Below are 20,660 nucleotides of genomic sequence, written 5' to 3'. Positions count from 1 at the left end.
ACACGGTTAGGAGGAAACTACCTTTTCACTTCTCCAGGCTATTGTTTTTATTTCAGGGTCAAAAAGTAGAGCTCCAATAACGGAACAAGGTAACATCTTTAGAGCAGCTTGTACGGACTCAATGATTTTCATACAAGGGCAGATAACATTATCTTGATTATCATGGTAGCTATGTATAGAGAACTATTCCAGTTGTTCATTGTCTTAGCTTGTTCAAGTAGTTGTTCACAGTGTATTCAACTCAGGAAGTCAGATTTTGGAATCTGAAGTGGTTTGCCAAGTTAGAGAGAGTATCTTAAATCAGTGAGCTTGTATTTCATACAAGGTAAGTTGGTGAGGTTTTTTAAACATCTGCTGGTCTGGGACTCACAGCACCACAGGTTGAACTAATGTCATAGAGCTTTTATTGGCTGTAGTCTCATCCCCACCAGATAGGTTGAATTCCTTCTATATCTTTTATTCAAAGTTCCTTGATTTCTTGTATGTTTGGAGAGAAAAAAATCCCTTACATTTTAATTGTTTGACATTTTACTGCATTGTTAGCAGCTAGCAACGTAAGCATTTCGCTGCACCCGCTATAACACCTGCTAAACTGTGAACGCAACCAATAAACTTTGATCATATCTAAGAGCCTTACAGTTAGGGAATGCTTGTTCTGGGAGCACTGAGCTGGTTTATGAGTGACACATATCAAATGGAAGGTTGCAATAAACTCCCAAAATGTGCTTCTATGTTTTTTACTGTGATTTTCCTCTCTATCACACACTCACACAAACCTTGCAGTAAGCTGTATTTACACAGTAAATCATAACATTTTACTGTCTGTTGGAGAACACAAGCCTCTCTCCTTATATCTTACCTTCACCAGGAAGAAGGAGACCCCATATGTCGGAAGGGACCTCGCTAGTTTCACATAATTTACTTTGGACTCAATCTCTGTCATTTCTCCACAGGTTTTGTGATCCTGACGATCAGAGGGAAATAGATACAGCAATATGAACCTTTCAGAGTTTAAAACAGTAGAGTATTTGGGAATTGCACTGCTTTTAATCCATATGTCCACAACATATTGCATAATACTGAACATACCACAAATATTTTCTTCTCTGAACCTCTCTGCTTGATGTACTCTTTGGGTAGAAACTCCTTAAGGCTATGGAGATAAATCAAATTTTACACGTTTATACTCATGTACAGACATTCCCTTTTCAAAACATGTTTTCACACAAGGTCATTCTTGCCTCAGTACCTACATTCACAAGTGTTATCATTCTCGTATGTCGTTAAGTACTGCACTCAAATAGGTATGACAAAAATAAGGATTTCTCCTAAACTACGATGCTAGTATTGTGTCTAAATAAGATTGAAATGTATTGAATGGTAGTGTTGGATACAATAGTGTTATTGTTGATAATGCCATCTGATCAAAGGGCTTACTCTAGGAATCCAGTCTTGTGTTTGTGTTCGACGTGGAGGCCAAATTGGATCTGGGCCTGAATTCCAGCGAACTCACAGGCTTTATCAAATGAAACAGGGTGGGAGCCATTCAGTATGTCATCTCTGGCCTAGAGGAGAGGAAGAGAGACAGAAGAGAGAAAGTTAGACGTTATACTGAGTTCAAACTAGAGAGTAATGCTGCAGTTTGTGGTTTGAAAGTTGCTTCAGAGAAGAATGCCTGCTAAGTGAATACATGTAACCCAAGAGCAGGGACATCACACAAACACTTTGCTGAGATTAATGAACTCAGGGGAACCAAACAAGATTAGTTTGTATATCAATCCAAGACATTGGCTAACATATCAAATCTAACAGCCTCAATCATTCATCATCACAGTCAATGGTGTCGTACAGTATTATCACAAATACGTCAGTATATATTGCAATTTCTCAGAATATTGCATCAACATTGCAAACTGATCCACGATGTTTCATTAATAAACTGTTAAAGGGCAACTTGAGTAATTAATTATTAGTACAATATGCACGAAATGTATGTAAAACAATAAACAGGATGTAAAAAAGGTCTACATTAAGACTACCCAGGCCTCAAGTATGCCTGATAGCAGCCATGTACTGTAGCAACCTGGCCCATTTGGCCACAACAATAATTATATTTTCAATACACTTCAATCAAGACCTACTTGGAATGTACCATGTCACCAATCATCTCAGACATCTGTTATATTTCAATGTCTCATCCATCCATTAAAGCATTACCTGAAAATGTGGCCTACTCTATACTTTCTAAAACCGTTCAGGTAATTGCGGGTGACACTGATTTTGTGTGGAGAGGAACCCAGCACATCTTTAAAATTAGCTGACATACAGTACCTTGTGTTTCCTCAAGGGACCTGTATATATTCCCTCTCTCCCTCCCTTGCAAGATTAATGGCTTCTAATGCTGAGATGCCTGACTGACAGTGAGAAAGCCTCCCTCTGTGCTTTTAGCCTCAGACGGCACAGACTCAGCCCAGCTCATGTTAATGTCTCATTACATCAACTGCAAGCTAAACAGCACTATCTAGTCTGAGATTTAGACAATCTTCAACAAACACCTCTTTAGAGTGGTGCTGATCAGTATGAGTGGGATCAGTATGAGTGGGGCCATCTGCCCTCCAGTACACGGCCATTCAAGCCCCTTTAGAAGAAGCAGGGTTGTACTGTACTGGAGGAGGAGCTTCATAACAGCCCAGATGTCCTAACTCAGCCTGGGGCTGTAACACTGATGTCAATCAGCCCACTATACTGTAACCTAAAAAGTTCAACCATTAGCCTGGGCAGAATACTACAGCCAAAAACAAACGCTGACAGATGTAAAATTGTTTAAAGAATACCACTGTAAATCACCTGACTAACCAGCCAATCAATCAATAGGTATACCAAGATAACGAGAATAGTTGTTTCACAGCAAAACACAAGGCATATTAGGTTTAGAACCCCCACCCCCATTGGGCTCAATAGTGCATTTCTGTAGTAGTGGAGTAGAGATGTGTGTCAGGAGAGGAGTGTCTGAGTATTAAGGCTGGGGCTGTATCTGGCAGAGACCCCCGCTGCGTGGAGGGGTGGGAGGATGAGCTCATGGAAGCTACATATCATTAATAAACATTGGAGCTCATCACTAGGAGGCTCTCCCTAAGGAATACCAGGGATGATAACATAATCTACACACTCACTATATTAACCTGCTAACTCAGATTCCTATGGTAATGGCTGCATGGTGAATGAGGACTGTTCCACCGTACCAGAATATAGACATTGACATGAAGCATATGTGTAGTACAGTCATGTGCAGGAGACGGGGCTGAGGAGAGCACTGCACTGCATAGAGTGGATGTGTGGCCTGGGGTGTGTTCCAGCCTAAGAATGCTGCTACTCTTCTCACTCTGTCACCATGTGTGTGAGACTCTGCGTGCCTTGAGTGGATGGAAAAAAAGACAGGGGGAAAGCTGGAAGAGGAGAAAAGGGAGGAATAGATAGAGGGTATAATTGTGTTTTTGTGAGAAAGGATATGGGCTTGTTTGTAAAGGAAGGGAGTGAATGATGGAGCACTGCAATGTGTGCCAGAGTCAGCGGGTGTGGTTGTGTGTGTGATTTTGTCAGGATTTTTATGGGATTAAGGGGGCGTGAGGCAAAAACAGAGAATGAGAGAAGGGAGTCGGGGCCAGAGGAAGAGATAAAAGGGTGAAAGGGAGGATAGGGAGAAAGAGAGACTTAACTATAGATGTATTTATGGACTATAGCTCAGAGGCAGCTTGGATTACAAGGAGGAAGTTAACTATTGATGTACAGTATAGTATTTATGTACAATGCCTTGAAAAAATATTCAGACCTCTTGGATTTCTTCACATTTTATTGTAATACAAAATGGGATTCAAATGGATTTAATTGTCATATTTTGTCAACAATACTATGTAATGTCAGTGGAAGAAACTTTTTTACTGAGTTACAGTTCATATAAGGAAATCAGTCAATTTAAATGAATTCATTAGGCCCTAATCTATGGATTTCACATGACTGGGAATAGAGATGTGTGGATCCGAAAACCAGTCAGTATCTGGTGTGACCACTATTTGCCTCATGCAGCGCAACACATCTTCATCCCATAGAGTTGATCAGGCTATTGATTGTGCCCTGTGGAACATTGTCCCACTCTTCAAATGGCTGTGCGAAGTTGCTGGATATTGGCTGGAACTGGAATGCGCTGTCATACATGTCAATCCAGAGCATCCCAAACATGCTCAATGAATGACATGTCTGGTGAGTATGCAGGCCATGGAAGAATGGCATTTGCATTTGCCACTGAAGTCGGTTACGATGCTGAACTGCAGTCAGGTCTCAAGACCATGGTGAGGATGATGAGCACGCAGATGAGCTTCCCAGAGACATTTTTTGACAGTTTGTGCATAAATTCTTTGGTTGTGCAAACTCACAGTTTCATCAACTGTCTAAGTGGCTGGTCTCAGATGAACCCGCAGGTGAAGAAACCAGATGTGGAGGTCCTGGGCTGGAGTATTTACACACGGTCTGCAGTTATGAGACCGGTTTGGACGTACTGTCAAATTCTCTAAAACGACGTTGTAGGCGGTTTATGTTAGAGAAATTAACATTCAATTATCCGGCAACAGCTCTGTTGGACATTCCTTCAGTCAGCATGGAAATTGCATGCTCCCTAAAAACTTGAGACATCTGTGGCATTATGTTGTGTGACAAAACTGCACATTTTAGAGTGGCCTTTTATTGTCCCCAGCACAAAGTGCACCTGTGTAATGATCATGCCATTTAATCAGCTTCTTTATATGCCAAAGGAGGCAAAGGAGAAATGCTCACTAACAGGGATGTAAACAAATTTGTGCACAACTTTTGAGAGAAATAAGCTTTTTGTGCATATGGAACATTTTGGGGATCTTATAGTTTAGCTCATGAATCATGGGAACAACACTTGACATGTTGCGTTTATATTTATGTTCAGTGAAGATAAATAAAAAATGCAGAACTAAAAGAGTCATTGTATAAGTATTCAGCCCCTTTGTTATCCAAATTAGGAGTCAAATTTGGCTTCACAAATCACATTATAAGGTGACATGGACTCACTCGGTGTGAAATAATAGGGCTTGACATGGATTCCCTGGTGCAAGAAGGGCAGTTAAAAGAGTTCATTGAAGTGTGCAACTATTTTAATTGGTTAAGTTGTAATATACTGATGTAATTTACTTATAACTGTCTTGTAGTTTTTATATGTTTTTGTTATTGTTGTATTCATGTTTTTTTTGGTCCTCAGAGCAAACTTTATAAATGAGACACTGGTCTCAATTAGCTTCCCCTGGATAAAAAAAAAAGTTAATTGGTGATTTTAAAACAGCTACAAAGTTCAATGTCTGTGATGGTAGAAAACTGAGGATCAACATCATTGTAGTGACTCACAATTATGACCTACATTTCAGAGTGAAAAGAAGAACACACATATAGAGAAATTAATATTCTAAAACATGCATCCTGTATGCAACAAGGCACTCAAGTAATACTGCAAAAAAACAGCAAAGGAATAAACTTTTTTGCCTAATTGCAAAGCCTTACTGGCTTTGTTTGGGGCAAATCCAAAACAACACATCACTGAGTAACAGCCTTGTTTTCAAGCATGGTGGTGGCTGCGTCATGGTATGGGTATGCTTGACATCGGCAAATACTGGGGAGTTTTTCAGGATAAAAAGATACGGGATGTAGCTAAGCACAGTCAAAATCCTAGATTAAAGCCTGCTTCAGTCTGGTTTACACCAGAGACTGGGAGAGGAATTACCCTTTAGCAGGACAATAACCTGCAGGATAAGGACAAAATCTACACTGGAGTTGCTTACCAAGAAGACAGTGACTGTTCCTGAGTGGGCAAGTTACAGTTGACTTAAATCTGCTTCAAAATCTATGGTAAATCTTGAAAATTGTTGTCTAGCCATGATCCCCAACATCTTGATAGAAATGAAAGAATTTTTTAAGAATATTGGGCAAATATTGCAAAATCCAGGTGTGCAAATCTCTTATAGACTCACAGCTTTAATCGATGCAGAAGGGGTTTCATCTATTGACTCAGGGAGCTGAAAACGTATGCAACAACTATATTTTAGGTATTTATTTTCAACTAATATTTAAAAAAAATATACTAATCTTCCACATGGTATTTTGTGTTGATTGTAAACCAAAAAGTGACAATTAAATACATTTTAATCAGACTTTGTTAACCAAAATGTGATAAAATCCAAGGGGTCTGAATACTTCTGCAAGGTATGTACTGTGTCTGAGTGTGTGCTTGTTGGGTGTGCATGTACACTACCGTTCAGAAGTTGTGTCACTTAGAAATGTCCTTGTTTTTGAAAAAGAATAAGTCCATTAAAACCTTTTGGAACTCTGGGGGCGGTATTTCATTTTTGGATAAAAAACGTTCCCTTTCTACGTATTCCCCAAGGTGTCTACAGCATTGTGACGTCTTTTTACGCATTTATGTTGAAGAATAGCCGTAAGGGACCACATTGAGCAAGTGGTCACAGGATGGCTCTCGCAGAAAATCTTGCGTAAAGTACAGCAGTAGCCATTATTCCAATCGCTTCTAATGAGAAACCAATTGTCCCGGTGGATATATTATCGAATAGATATGTGAAAAACACCTTGAGGATTGATTCTAAACAACGTTTGCCATGTTTCTGTCAATATTATGGAACTAATTTGGAAAAAGGTTTGGCGTTGTAGGGACTGCATTTTCCAGTCGATTTCTCAGCCAAACGTGAAGAACAAACAGAGCTATTTCGCCTACAAAAATAATATTTTTGGAAAAAAGGAACATTTGCTATCTAACTGGGAGTCTCCTGAGTGAAAACATCCGAAGTTCTTCAAAGGTAAATTATTTAATTTGATTGCTTTTCTTATTTTCGTGAAAATGTTGCCTGCTGCTAGCAGGGCATAATGCTATGCTAGGCTATGATACACAAATGCTTGTCTAGCGTTGGCTGTAAAGCATATTTTGAAAATCTGAGATGACAGTGTGATTAACAAAAGGCTAAGCTGTGTCTCAATATATTTCATTTGTGATTTTCATGAATAGGAAGATTTTCTAGGAAGATTCATGTCCGTTGCGTTATGCTAATTAGTGTCAGAAGATGATTATGCTCCCGGATCCAGGTTTGAGAGTCACAAGAAGTTTTAAAATAACATCAAATTGATCTGAAATACAGTGTAGACATTATTAATGTTGTAAATGACTATTGTAGCTGGAAACAGCTGATTTTGTATGGAATATCTACATAGGCGTACAGAGGCCCATTTTCAGCAACCATCACTCCTGTTTATTTTATTTTTTATTTTACCTTTATTTAACCAGGCAAGTCAGTTAAGAACACATTCTTATTTTCAATGACGGCCTGGGAACAGTGGGTTAACTGCCTGTTCAGGGGCAGAACGACAGATTTGTACCATGTCAGCTCGGGGGTTTGAACTCGCAACCTTCCGGTTACTAGTCCAACGCTCTAACCACTAGGCTACGCTGCCGCTCCTGTGTTCCAATGGCACGATGTGTTAGCTAATCCAAGGCTGACTGATCATTAGAAAACCCTTTCGCAATTATGTTAGCACAGCTGAAAACTGTTGTTCTGAATAAAGAAGCGATAAAACTGGCCTTTAGACTAGTTGAGTGTCTGGAGCATCAGCATTTGTGGGTTCGTTTACAGGCTCAAAATGGCCAGAAACAAAAAACGTTCTTCTGAAACTCGTCAGTCTATTCTTGTTCTGAGAAATGAAGGCTATTCCATGAGAGAAATTGCCAAGAAACTGAAGATCTCGTACAACGCTGTGTACTACTTCCTTCACAGAACAGCACAAGGTACTGTGCATAGCATGCTCCTCTGTGAGCTCAGGTGTTAGGGGGGAGCTCCCTTCTTCAACTCAAGGCAGGGGAAGCTAATGCAGATGCAGTGAGGCGTGCAGTGAGCAAAGTCTGCCCTGTGTAATGCAGGCTCAGCTGACCCCCCCCCCCCCCCCCCAGGGGACTCCCTGTCTCAGCAGCCCTCTCTCTCTCACCAAGACTCCATCCACACTGTAGAGCACAACAACGCTATAGTGTGCAACAACGCTATAGTGTGCAACAACGCTGCAGTGCAGAACCAGACAGTCCATGCTGACCCAAGCACAGCAGCACAGGCACAGCAAGCTAACCTGTCTGTGATCCATATACTGTAAACCAGGCCCAGCTCATCCTCTGAGAACTGGACTACCAGCAAGGCATCATAAGTCAGCTGGCCTCTGATCCAACAGAACCAGCAAGGCTGTAGGACAGTACGTCAAGCCAGGCTTTATAGGAGTTCCAGCACCATAGCCTTGGACAGAAGATCCAAACCGTATTTGAGCTGATGTCTGTTTTATTGACTGTAGGACTACAGGACCAGGCCTGGGAGGACGCTAAATCAAATCACAATTAATTTGTCACATGTAGACCTTACTATGAAATGCTTACTTGCAAGCCTTTAACCAACAATGTAGAGTTTTTTTAAAAGTAAGACACATTTGCTAACAAAAAATATGAACACAATAAAATAACAATAATGAGGCTATATACAAGGGGTACCGGTGCAGAGTCAATGTGCAGGGGTAAGGGTTAGTAATATGTACATTTAGGTAGGCGTAAAGTGACTATGCATCGGTTGTGGTCGGTGACATTTAAGATGAGGGAGGATGATTTAAAAAAATGATGAGCATGGCCTTATTCTATTACAGCATACTGGATGTCTTTCATTCATATTCCATTCACCCAGCTCAACGTAACATCGATAGGTTAGGCTACTATATGATACAAACATTTTCCCTATACCCATCACTAGGATGCTACAATCTAGCATGATCCCTTTTATCGTTGTACAATTCCATCTAGCATCTACATGCTCTCATTCACTCACTCTGTTAGCTTGCGGAGTTCAGTGCACAACACATCAGCTGTCTGTGACCAAGCAAAAAAAATATTTCCCAAGCCAAACATTCATATCATAACCTCTATGTAAACCTGCTACAATCATGCAGTACAGAGTACAGTAAGCAGTTTAGCAGTTACACCGGCGGGTGCGGGTGGCAATAAATTAATAAAACCAAAAACTTACCTTGACTTGGAAGGATTTCAGTGTTGGATAGCCATAGCCAACTAGAATATAATCACTCTCTGTTTGAGTAGGCTAAACTAGCTAGCTGCATTTTCTAGCTAAGTAAGTAAAAGTGAAATTAAAATATACAACACAATATAGCTCGCGCTCTCTGTATTGGTTCTTAATTTTTGAAGAAATGTATTTGTTTAAAACTGTTAAACTATTGTCTTCCTCTCTCTTTGCATCAACTACTCACCACGTTGTATGCACTGCAGTGCTAGCTAGCGGTAGCTTGTGCTTTCAGTACTATATTAATTATCTGATGCTATGATTGGGTGGACAACATGTCAGTTCATGCTGCAAGAGCTCTGACAGGTTGGAGGACGTCCTCCGGAAGTTGTCATAATTACTTTGTAAGTCTATGGAAAGGGGTGAGAACAACGAGCCTCTTGGGTTTTGTATTGAAGTCAATGTACCCAGAGGACGGAAACAAGCGGTCCTCCAGCTACACCATGGTGCTACCCTAGAGAGTGCTGTTGAGGCTACTGTAGACCGTCGTCATTGCAAAACAGTGTGTTTTAATTAATTATTTGGTGACGTGAATATATTTAGTATAGTTGTATCTATTTTAAGATAGATAGTATGTATGAGTGTGTGGTTAGAGTCCAGTGAGTGTACATCAAGACCTGTGCAAGAGTCAGTGCAAAAAATAAGAATAAAGTAAGTGGGTCAATGCAAATAGTCAGTGTAGCCATTTAATTAACTGTTAAGTAGAGGAGAAAGGAATTGAAGAGCTCAGTTTACTACATGTTGGACAGGAATGAGCACAGTGAGAGAGGTCTGACCTGTACATAGAGGAGGTTGAGCTGGACAGGGTCTCGTGAGTCCACATTCTGATCTGAGTAGAAGAACTTGCGTCTGAGCAGCAGCATCTCGCTCTCCTCCACCCCTTGCTCTCTGAACGTCCGGCTGTGGTCCAGCCAGTTCACTGCCAACAGAGAAAAATACACAGTAGCACACACTTCTACAACTGGGATTGGACATGCTGACAGTGAAATAAAACAGTCATAAAGACATTATTTGGTTTATTTTTTTGTCTAAAACCATGAGGGCAGTAATTTGCATAACAGTCTGCTGAGAATAACGATAGATTTTGTGACGGTTTGAGGATGATTTATACAATCATGTTTTCCAAATGTTATCTTACCCCCAAAGGACAGAAATTACCATCTGAATTTCATTAAAAGAAGCATGTAATACAGGACTACAAACACATTGTGTTCTTTTGGAAGTGCTTTCAAACTCACGGTCATCGTCTGTGTGAAGCTTGGCTTTGAGCCTCTCCATCTTCCTCTCGTCTCGGAGCAGAGTCCTGTCCTTCTTCAGGGTGCCAGTCCCATGACCGTCCTCCTTCTTCTCCTCCACCGCCTCCTGGATCAGGGAGTACTCCTCGTAGTTGGTGATTCCTGAAGAGGAGCGGCAGCCGGGAAACTCTCAGAGAGGGAGCAGTTTAGAGCACACAGCCAGCACTTTGAGCTGTGCCATATCAGAAGTACCAGTGGGGCAAACAGGAGAGCAGCCAGAAAACTAAAGTGGGAACTCAGAAGAGGAGAAGCCAAGCAGAAAGCCCTCTATAAACAAACACCAGCCAATGAAGAGATCTGCCAAACATCTCTCTTCTCCTCACCCAATTGATTTTGGGCACAGGCAGCCCAGCGTAATTGAAATACAGTATATGGCTAAGGGAACACCTACATGACAGGAGAGGACAGCACAGTCTTTGGCTTCACAATTACCACTCATAATTTCAACATGGTGTAAAAAAACATTTTTTCCCCTATCAAAAATATCCATATAAAACTTAGACTAAACCAGTACCATAGCTAAATATCATGTTCTAAAAGCTAGGGAGTCTGCATCCATAATGTATGTCGGAGCCAGTAACTGTGAGCTATAAATATGATCAGGGCCCGTATCCACAAAAGGTCTCAGAGTAGGAGTGTTTATCTAGGATCTGTTTTGCCTTTTAGATCTTAATGAATAAGATTATATGGACAGGTCCTAGATCAGAGTGACGCACACAAAATGTATGGTCACATTTGTGTTTAGGTATTGTTTCTCTGCATTGGGGAAGAATGCTTTTACTGAAATGTCAGTCCTCCAAGGTTTTGACATTGCAATGCATTTATACTAATGTTGGCCAGTGAGACGTGTTCACTTCGCACTGGGACTGTATGCGGTCCTGCACCTATGTGTTCTCATAATTGAGAAAACCTTTGAAAGAGAAGTTATGTTCTCCTGTTTCATAATTTATCCCATGTGCAAAAATACATTGTGGTATTCAGTGTAACTTGCCTGTTGAAGTGAATGTAATGGGTTTGAACAACATAGTAATTGTGTAACTTCGTACTAGACAGAAAACGCATGTTGAGTATAAAATGAAATCATGGCTGTGCATTCCTTTGATCCAGAAAAAAAAAACATTTTTTGAAAAAGACACTCCAGACAACTTAATGTTGTAACTGTGCTGTTTAAGAACTTGTACTGTACTGTACTTGTACTGTAAATGTCAGAAAAGCTGCTAGCTTAGAGCTAGCTCCGGTTAGCTTTTAGCTAGTTCGAGATAGCTTTTGGCAGCTCCGGTCAGTTGGTTGCTAGCGTCGGTTAGCACTATGCTAGCATGGTCAGTCATTTTTCAATAATTAGCATTAATGTCATTTGCAATAGCCTTGTCTTTCTATTAGCCCTTCTGACACTGGGTGACTGTATTTTGAGAATGGGTATAAAGTCACTTCTAATGAGTTATACCAGTCTTTAAAGGCTTTCATGTTTTAGTCTCCTATAAGGGCTATAGTGGACAACAGTCAACTACAGAAGTATAACCTACTGTAAACAGGTGAATAAAAGTTAAGAGTAAATGTGTTTGGGGGATAAATGTAAAGAATTTTAGGATGTGAATTGAATTGGAATTTAATATTGTTGGTGTATTTTTTTGATATGTTTATGATATAATATGTCAAGGATTAGGAGACAAATGAAATACACATTTAAAAAATAAATAAAAAAACATTGAAATACACTGAAAAGACAGAAAAAGATAATTTGCGCTTGAGAGACTGTTGAATAAAATAATTGAGAGAACCTTTGAAAGAGAAGCCACATTCTCCTGTTTCATCATTTATCCTGTGTTACAGGAACTATCGTCTGCAGCACCAGTCCCAAAACTGAGACCTGTAACATCAGCACTCCTACTCTGAGAGGCTAGTGGATGGTTTGACTTGTGTAGATTCCAGTTAGAGAGAGGTTACCCACCTATTCTACTGCATATGGTTACAAGCAGCTCTCCCACAGTTTTAGAGTCATCCACCATGATCGTTTTAACTGCCCCATCCAGCATCTTGATCTTCTGGGGCCTCTGTTTCTTTTTGTACTCCAAGACATCCTTAGAAACAAGGAAAGAGGGGAATGATATGCAGTCCTTTGATTGGATGTTTGATGGGACTCTGCCCTGGGTTCTATGATTGGGCTCTATGATTAGGTTCTATGATTGGGCTCTATGATTGGGCTCTATGATTGGGTTCTATGATTGGGCTTTACCCCGTTCCGGAGCATGTAGTAATCCAGAGTTCTCCCAGACTCCAGCCAGATTCCTTTTCTGGGATCATCATCAGAGAGAAACAGGCCGTAATCAGAGGCTGAAACACATAGCAGAGAACGTGTTAGGGTAACATTTAGTAATGGGAACAATTGCTTGATTGAATGTTTAAACGGCAAAAGCCAACTAAGTGAACACATGTTGACAAGACAATGCTATTTAACTGCATCTCATGTAGTTACTGTTTATGATACATAGGATGCCTCTTCTTCTGATCTCATTGACATTCACATGAATAATCCATGTTATGACATTCAGTTGGGAAAGAAGAGTAATTATGTCTGCCATCAGACCCTCTAGCCTAGCTGATATGAATCTGTCCTAAAGCCTAATGAGAGCTCACAGTTTAAAGAGCCTCTCCAGCATGCCTAGCTAACACCACAGAGAGCCTCTCCAACCTGCCTAACTAACACCTCCCCCAGGGAAGAATACCACCCACAGACCCAGATTGAATCAGCTTCCTCAGACAGAGCACATCGACTGTTTTGAAACTGTTTTCTGTCTGTCTGTAGTCAGAAAGCAATGCTGTGGGTGACATCGATTTTTATCTCCTGCTTAAAAAGCTCAAGACCAGACGAGACAAGACGAGACAAGACCAGACAAGACCAGACAAGACCAGACCAGACCAGACAAGACCAGACAAGACCAGACAAGACCAGACCAGACAAGACCAGACAAGACCAGACAAGACCAGACAAGACCAGACCAGACCAGACAAGACCAGACAAGACCAGACCAGACCAGACAAGACAAGACCAGACAAGACCAGACCAGACCAGACCAGACAAGACCAGACCAGACAAGACCAGACAAGACCAGACAAGACCAGACCAGACAAGACCAGACCAGACCAGACAAGACCAGACAAGACCAGACAAGACCAGACCAGACAAGACCAGACAAGACCAGACAAGACCAGACATTTTCTCAGTGAAAGTGATCTTTATGCTTGTGAAACGTTCTGACATTAACCATTAACAGTAGCTTTCCCCAATCTCTCACCTTGGCCAGTCTGGGCTTCTGGAACCCTCTCCCTGATGATCCTACAGGCATCATACACAGGAGTGCAGGGCTCAAACTGCATGGTCTTCACCACATTGCACTGGCGGACACAGATCTTCAGTGAAAGGGCAACCATCTTGATTGGTGGTGTATTGGCGTCGCCAACCTACACACCTGAAAAAAACAAAACGGATCAGTTCAGTTATAACTCTGAGTTAGTCATGGAAATGTGTATAAAATGGACACTGGATATATAAAGTACCAGTCAAAAGTTTGGATAAACCTACTTATTCAAGAGTTTTTCTTTCTTTTTACAAATTTCTACATTGTAGAATAATAGTGAAGACATTAACACTATGAAATAACACTTATGGAATCATGTAGTAACCAAAAAAGTGTTAAACAAATCTAAATATATTTTGGATTCTTCAAAATTGTAACCCTTTCCCTTGATGACAGATTTGCATATTCTTGGCATTCTCTCAACCAGCTTCACCTGGAATGCTTTTCCAACAGTCTTGAAGGAGTTCCCACATATGCTGAGCACTTGTTGGCTGCTTTTCCTTCACTCTGTAGTCCAACTCATCCCAAGTTGTGTTTCTTGGTCAAAGCAAGTCTCTTCTTATTATTGGTGTCCTTTATGTCGTGGTTTCTTTGCAGCAATTTGACCATGAAGGCCTGTCTCCTCTGAACAGTTGATGTTGAGATGTGTCTGTTACTTGAACTCTGTGAAGCATTTATTTGGGCTGCAATTTCTGAGGCTGGTAACTCTGATGAACTTATCCTCTGCAGCAGAGGTAACTCTGGGTCTTCCTTTCCTGTGGCGGTCCTCATGAGAGCCAGTTTCATCATAGCGCTTGATGGTTTTTGTAACTACACTTGAAGAATCTTTCAAAGTTCTTTCCGTATTGACTGACCTTCATGTCTTAAAGTAATGATGGACTGTCATTTCTCTTTGCTTATTTGAGCTGTTCTTGCCATAATAAATCAAATAAAAAATATATATAAACTTGGTATTTTACCAAATAGGGTTATATCTTCTACCTGAATGATGACATTATAGAGTATCATCATTATTTGCCCTCTCCCCCTACAAGCAGACATCGGAGTCAAACCAGTGGGTGTTATGCCATCTGTTTAAGGCCAAACCGATTGAAATGCACTGTAGTTCTTATTCCTACTTGAGAAAACATGCAGAATAAAAACACTAATGACACCATTTATTAGCTGTATATCTTCCTTAGCCAGGAGTTAAAACTGTTCACAATGGATCTCTCAAACAGTTATGTTTTTGTTCAGAATATAGTTAATTAATATTTTCCTTTACCCAGTGCACTGTCAAATCCGGATGACAAGAACATTTTCAGTCAACCCTAAATGTTCTCATGTTATACAAGGCAACACTGTATTATGGATAATGAGTTGACATTCTGTGTTCCTCTTAAAGACAAAGGTCATATAGAAGCTGTGCTTGTGAATAAACAAATTGACTCCATTTAGAGTCCAGATATAGCCATGACAAAATGCTTCCCCATTTGGGGAGGCAGGGTAGCCTAGTGGTTAGAGCGTTGGACTAGTAACCGAAAGGTTGCAAGTTCAAATCCCCTGCCCCTGAACAGGCAGTTAACAGACTGTTCATTGGCCGTCATTGAAAATAAGAATTTGTTCTTAACTGACTTGCCTAGTAAAATAAAGGTAAAATACTTTGGAGGTGTGTTCCATACAATTGTTCTGTGAGTCATTTCAGAGAAAAGGGAGAGAAAAAATATTTCCAATGACGTGGTTGTGAATTATGTCCCCCCTGACTAGCAGTCTTTCATAGTAGTGACTCTCTCCTACTCCTGCAGTCCCCCCCTGCGAGCCTCTTCTCTACTGATAGTCCATCAGCACAAAGAGGTAGAGGTAATGGCCCTGCATAGGACCTACTCCATACAGGTGTATGGTTATTCCTTGTTAGACAGGCTGCCACCCCCCCCCTACACACACACACACACACGAGTATGGGCTTTGCCACACAGGCCTGAGGGTGCAGTAGAGTATAGCTGTGTGGGGATAATCAAAAGTGAAAGCAGGAACTGTGCAGACATTCCATTGGGACCTTGGTATATATACACCTAGCAGGGGTAGGAAGCACAAAGCTCTGTCTACATTTGCCGCCGATATGGATTGGTGATGGCACCCATTGGTGATGGCACCCATCGTAAAAAATATTCTTTATAGAATCAAATAAATACATCATGCATGATAAATGATACCATTCCTGTTGTAGGCAATACAGAGAGTGAGAGCAAGAGAAACAGCTCAGGAGCAGCCACATGAGGAAACCCCGGAGGATAATCACTACTATGGAGCAGAGCTAGTAGGAGGTAGCAGTAGCAGCAGCAGAGCGAGAACCCATTTCTCACAGAGTTCCTCTCCTCTCTCTCCTCTGGCAAACACTCAACAGCAGCAAGCTTCTCATTAGCTCTGCTTTCAGGCCGACACCGAACCATTACTAAGCAGACAGGACACAGCATAGACAGCAGATCGCAACCAGAGATATATCAACATACAGAATGAATGGGCTTCTACTGTATCCCTGTCACATGATGCTTCAAAGTGGACTTAAAATAGTATTACCAGCCCCCTGTCCTCTCTTATACCATTACCAGGGCTTTCTCTCCACCATCCACAGGGCTTCTAGTATTAAGTTAGGTTAGTTTAGTACTCAACACATTAGAGATCTGCAAAGAGAAGGAAAGTGTCTAAGAGCAGCTGGGAGGGCAGTGTAAACATGGACAATTTAATAAGAGCTGAAGTCAGGAGCCATCTGGAAGGGATACAGTATGTGTCACATGATTTGTTGTAATAACAATAGCAGAGAGGAGAGCTCATGAGGACACCCAGGCACTGTCTGCAACTCAGCCTGGTGGACCATTACAGCACCAGTCAAATATTTAGACAAAAGGGAATCCCGATCACGGCCAGTTGTGATACAGCCCGGGATCGAACCAGGGTCTGCAGTGACACCTCTAGCACTGAAATGCAGACACCTCTAGCACTGAGATGGGAGCCCTGACATGTTGGCCTGACATGATCACTTCATTGGAGCTTGTTTGATCATAGCTGATCAATACGTTTTGTGGAATTGGGACATCCCCAACATACTGCCACAATGCAGTTCAAGTATTCGGTGGCTTTAAGACTAATAACAGAATAGTAAACTGCATGAGATATTTTTTCATGCCCCATCAAAATTAAAGTCAGACTATAGGTAAATGGGAAGATCGCTGTGGCCATGACTTCAAGCTGTTTTATTATACACACTTACAGCTAGCTAGCTGCTTGATGGCTTAAAAGAGGATAAATAATGTCAAATGATAACATACAGTACTGATGAACCCTCTCAAATGTGTTCAAAACCAATTAGACTAGCTGCACTAATGTGCAGTGATTATGAATATACTAATAAAATAACCCACTAGGCGCATACTGGTTGACTCAACGTTGTTTCCACAACATTTTAATGAAATCCATTGAAACAATGTGTAAATAGACGTTGAATTGACGTCTGTGCCCAGTGGGAAGCTAGTGGAGTTGTCACACATGCAGCTATCAAAAATGTATGAGAATGTTTGCTCAATACAAAGTAACAACCAATTGATTGTAGCTTTACCACAGAAATTGAGTAGTCAAGTGGTAGGGAACTTATATGAAGAAGGTAGGGAACTTATATGTCTGCCCTATATTAAATATAAAAATAGGCAGAATATTTTCTTGCATACAGTAAATAAAGAAATGTACCAGTTCCATTTGTTAACTGGTACGCTTTCTGCGCTAAACTATGTAGAATATTGGCCTGTTGGAAACTACAACTCCCTACTAAATTGCACAGTTCGTTATTGGTCTGATTTACCTCTAGAGAAACTGCGCAATGTGCACATTAAGCTCACAGAAAACCCCTGAACTAAATGGAATTAAAATAATTTAACCGATGTCGGTCAACTGGTTGTTTAAAAAAAAAGTAAAATAACAGACATTTTGGTTAATCGCTCAGCACTAGACCAAAATAACCTGACCTACACCTGCTCTTTCCATGACAGACTGACCAGGTGAAAGCCCTTATTGATGCACTCAGTACACACACCATAATAAAACATTTTAGGTTTACAATCAAATGAGGCAGTAACAGAAACCTTTAAATTCTATTCTTTATTCTAGCAACACCAAAATCTAGACTAAATTCTGTATTCTTGCAACACCCTTATTAGGCTACATAGACAAACAAAACACCCATCCCAATCACCTTAACAAGGTCATGGTAGAGAAAAGACAAACAGAATCTTAAAATGGCAGACACAAACCATTTGAATAGGATCATAAACATGTCATTTCTTAACAACGCTCATCCTCTATTAGCAAATAAGAATACAAAAACAATACGGGTTCAAGATTTAAAAGCATTTATCTGGCTTTACGAAAATAATCAACCCTCTCGGCAGCAGCACTAGTTGTAAATAGTACAACTAGAGCCATATCAGGATCAACGGTGGATTAGTGTACCAGCTCCATATCCCAGCCTAGTCATTGTTAAGATAAGGATTTTAACAAGCTCTAATAAGATTTAAAACATCCTCAGACCTCAAACTAACGGTCTTGTCTAAGAACATGCAAATACCTAAACTGTACATTAATCTCAAATTCATTGAATAGTCATTTAAAAAAAGTGAATTTTTTACATTTTATTTTTACACTAGCCTAATCATTATGATTGTTAATTAAACTAATATGTCCCTGGCATGCTGAAGTGGTATGAGCATAAATCCATCATCAGCATTTCTCTGAAAGGCTGGGAGATTGAAGGATGAAAGGTTCCATGTACTGAGGAGAACATGCTGATGAATGCTTTCCTTGGGTTCCTTTCTCTCATCTCTCCACTCGTGCTCTAAATTAGCCCCCCATTTTTTATTCCCCTCTGATTAAAAGACAGGTCAATCTGCTGCAGTCCCAGGGCATGTCTCCTGGGATCAACTCTAGGCAGAGGGGGGGGGGGGGGTCTCTATCTCTCGCTATCTCCGTCTCTGATGCTTAGCCAAGTGATGCTTAGGTGCACTATAAGAGATTGTGCAAACGTCAACAGAAGATCTATTGTTGGTCATCTCATAAAACATGACAATCTCTATGGGATATCCCTCACGTTCTGGTCTGTAGCATTACCTATATTAGGATTGAACAACATAGGGCTAATAACTTCCTGGAAGCTGCAGTCACATCCACTAAAGACGACTTGATATACTGAAACAAAATATAAAGGCAACATGCAATTTTATGAGGAAATCAGTCAACTGAAATAAATGCAGTAGGTCCTAATCTATGGATTTCACATGACCTCGGCAGGGGCACCTACTTGGGAGCCAGGCCCACCCACTGGGAGCCAGGCACAGCCAATCAGAATGAGTTTTTCCACACAAAAAGTATTTATTATCGACAGAAAAACTCCTCAGTTTCATGAGCTGTCCGGGTGGCTGGTCTCAGACGATCCCGCAGGTGAAGAAAGCGGATGTGAAGGTCCAGGGCTGGTGTGGTTACACATGGTCTGCAGTTGTGAGGCCAGTTGGACATACTGCCAAACTCTCTAAAACGACAATGGAGGCGGCTTATGGTTGAGACATCTGTGGAATTGGGTTATGTGACAAAACTGCACATTTTAGCGTGGCCTTTTATTGTCCACAGCCAAGGCGCACCTGTGTAATGATCATGCCGTTTAATCAGCTTCTTAATATGCCAGACCTGTCAGGTGGATGGATTATATTGGCAAAGGAGAAATGCTCACTAACAGGGATGAAAACAAATTTGTGCACAACATTTGAGAGATAGACTTTTTGTGCGTATGGAACATTTCTTGGATCTTTTATTTCAGCTCATGGGTCCAACACTTTACATGTTGTGTTTATATTTGTGTTCAATATATATTACATCCAGATCTGATCTGATTTCCATATCATACCAACACCAACTCTCAAGAGCAAATAATATTCAAGCCCCATGACTATGACACAACCTACCACAAACATTAACACAACCTACCACAAACATTTGCACTTAACTATGGCAGAAAGTCAAGGTCAGGTGTGTTCATTTCCTCTGATTTCAAGGCCGGTAGCCTTATCAATTTGAGTGTAACAGATCTCAAATTGGAAGAGAGTGTAGGTGTGAAGAACAGCCTGGTAGGAGAGGCATTAATCCACGATCATAAATACAGTACAGATAAGGGCCAGATTTATCCCCAGAACATGCAGCAGCAAATTATGACCCATATCTTTAAAAGGACCAATGCAGATGTTTTTATCTCAACATCATATCATTTCTGGGTAAAAATGAAGTACCATACAGTGATTTTTTGTCAATTAAAATAGTCAAAAAGAAACAAACATCGCTTTTTAGCTACAGTTGAAGTCGGAAGTTTACATACACCTTAGCCAAATACAGTCATGGCCAAAAGTTGAGAATGACACAAATATTAATATTAAGTCTGCTGCCTCAGTTTGTATTATGGCAATTTGCATATACTCCAGAATGTTATGAAGAGTGATCAGATGAATTGCAATGAATTGCAAAGTCCCTCTTTGCCATGCAAATGAACTGAATCCCCCCCCAAAAAATTCCACTGCATTTCAGTCCTGCCACAAAAGGATCAGCTGACATCATGTCAGTGATTCTCTCGTTAACACAGGTGTGAGTGTTGACGAAGACAAGGCTGGAGATCACTCTGTCATGCTGATTGAGTTCGAAAAACAGACTGGAAGCTTCAAGAGGAGGGTGGTGCTTGGAATCAATGTTCTTCCTCTGTCAACCATGGTTACCTCCAAGGAAACACGTGCCGTCATCATTGATTTGCACAAAAAGGGCTTCAC

General features: G+C 40.8%; 1 protein-coding gene across 1 annotated transcript in view; it reads right to left on the bottom strand.

Annotated features, from left to right (window-relative positions):
• LOC109866943 (talin-2) overlaps nt 1–20,660 on the bottom strand; it is a 145,629-nt gene that overhangs the window by 61,171 nt on the left and 63,798 nt on the right. The window contains exons 3-10 of the mRNA XM_020455870.2: nt 13,768–13,941; nt 12,708–12,805; nt 12,423–12,552; nt 10,418–10,576; nt 9,956–10,098; nt 1,438–1,565; nt 1,090–1,153; nt 860–964 (exon numbers count right to left, since the gene is read on the bottom strand). Coding sequence (XP_020311459.2) covers nt 860–964; nt 1,090–1,153; nt 1,438–1,565; nt 9,956–10,098; nt 10,418–10,576; nt 12,423–12,552; nt 12,708–12,805; nt 13,768–13,903 — 963 coding nt within the window. The 5' untranslated portion in view covers nt 13,904–13,941. The remainder of the gene's footprint in view (nt 1–859; nt 965–1,089; nt 1,154–1,437; nt 1,566–9,955; nt 10,099–10,417; nt 10,577–12,422; nt 12,553–12,707; nt 12,806–13,767; nt 13,942–20,660) is intronic.

This window comes from Oncorhynchus kisutch, linkage group LG22, assembly GCF_002021735.2.
Source record: "Oncorhynchus kisutch isolate 150728-3 linkage group LG22, Okis_V2, whole genome shotgun sequence".
NCBI classification, from domain to species: Eukaryota; Metazoa; Chordata; class Actinopteri; order Salmoniformes; family Salmonidae; genus Oncorhynchus; species Oncorhynchus kisutch.
Note: the sequence above shows the minus strand (reverse complement) of the source record. Positions and strands in the feature narration are given on the sequence as shown.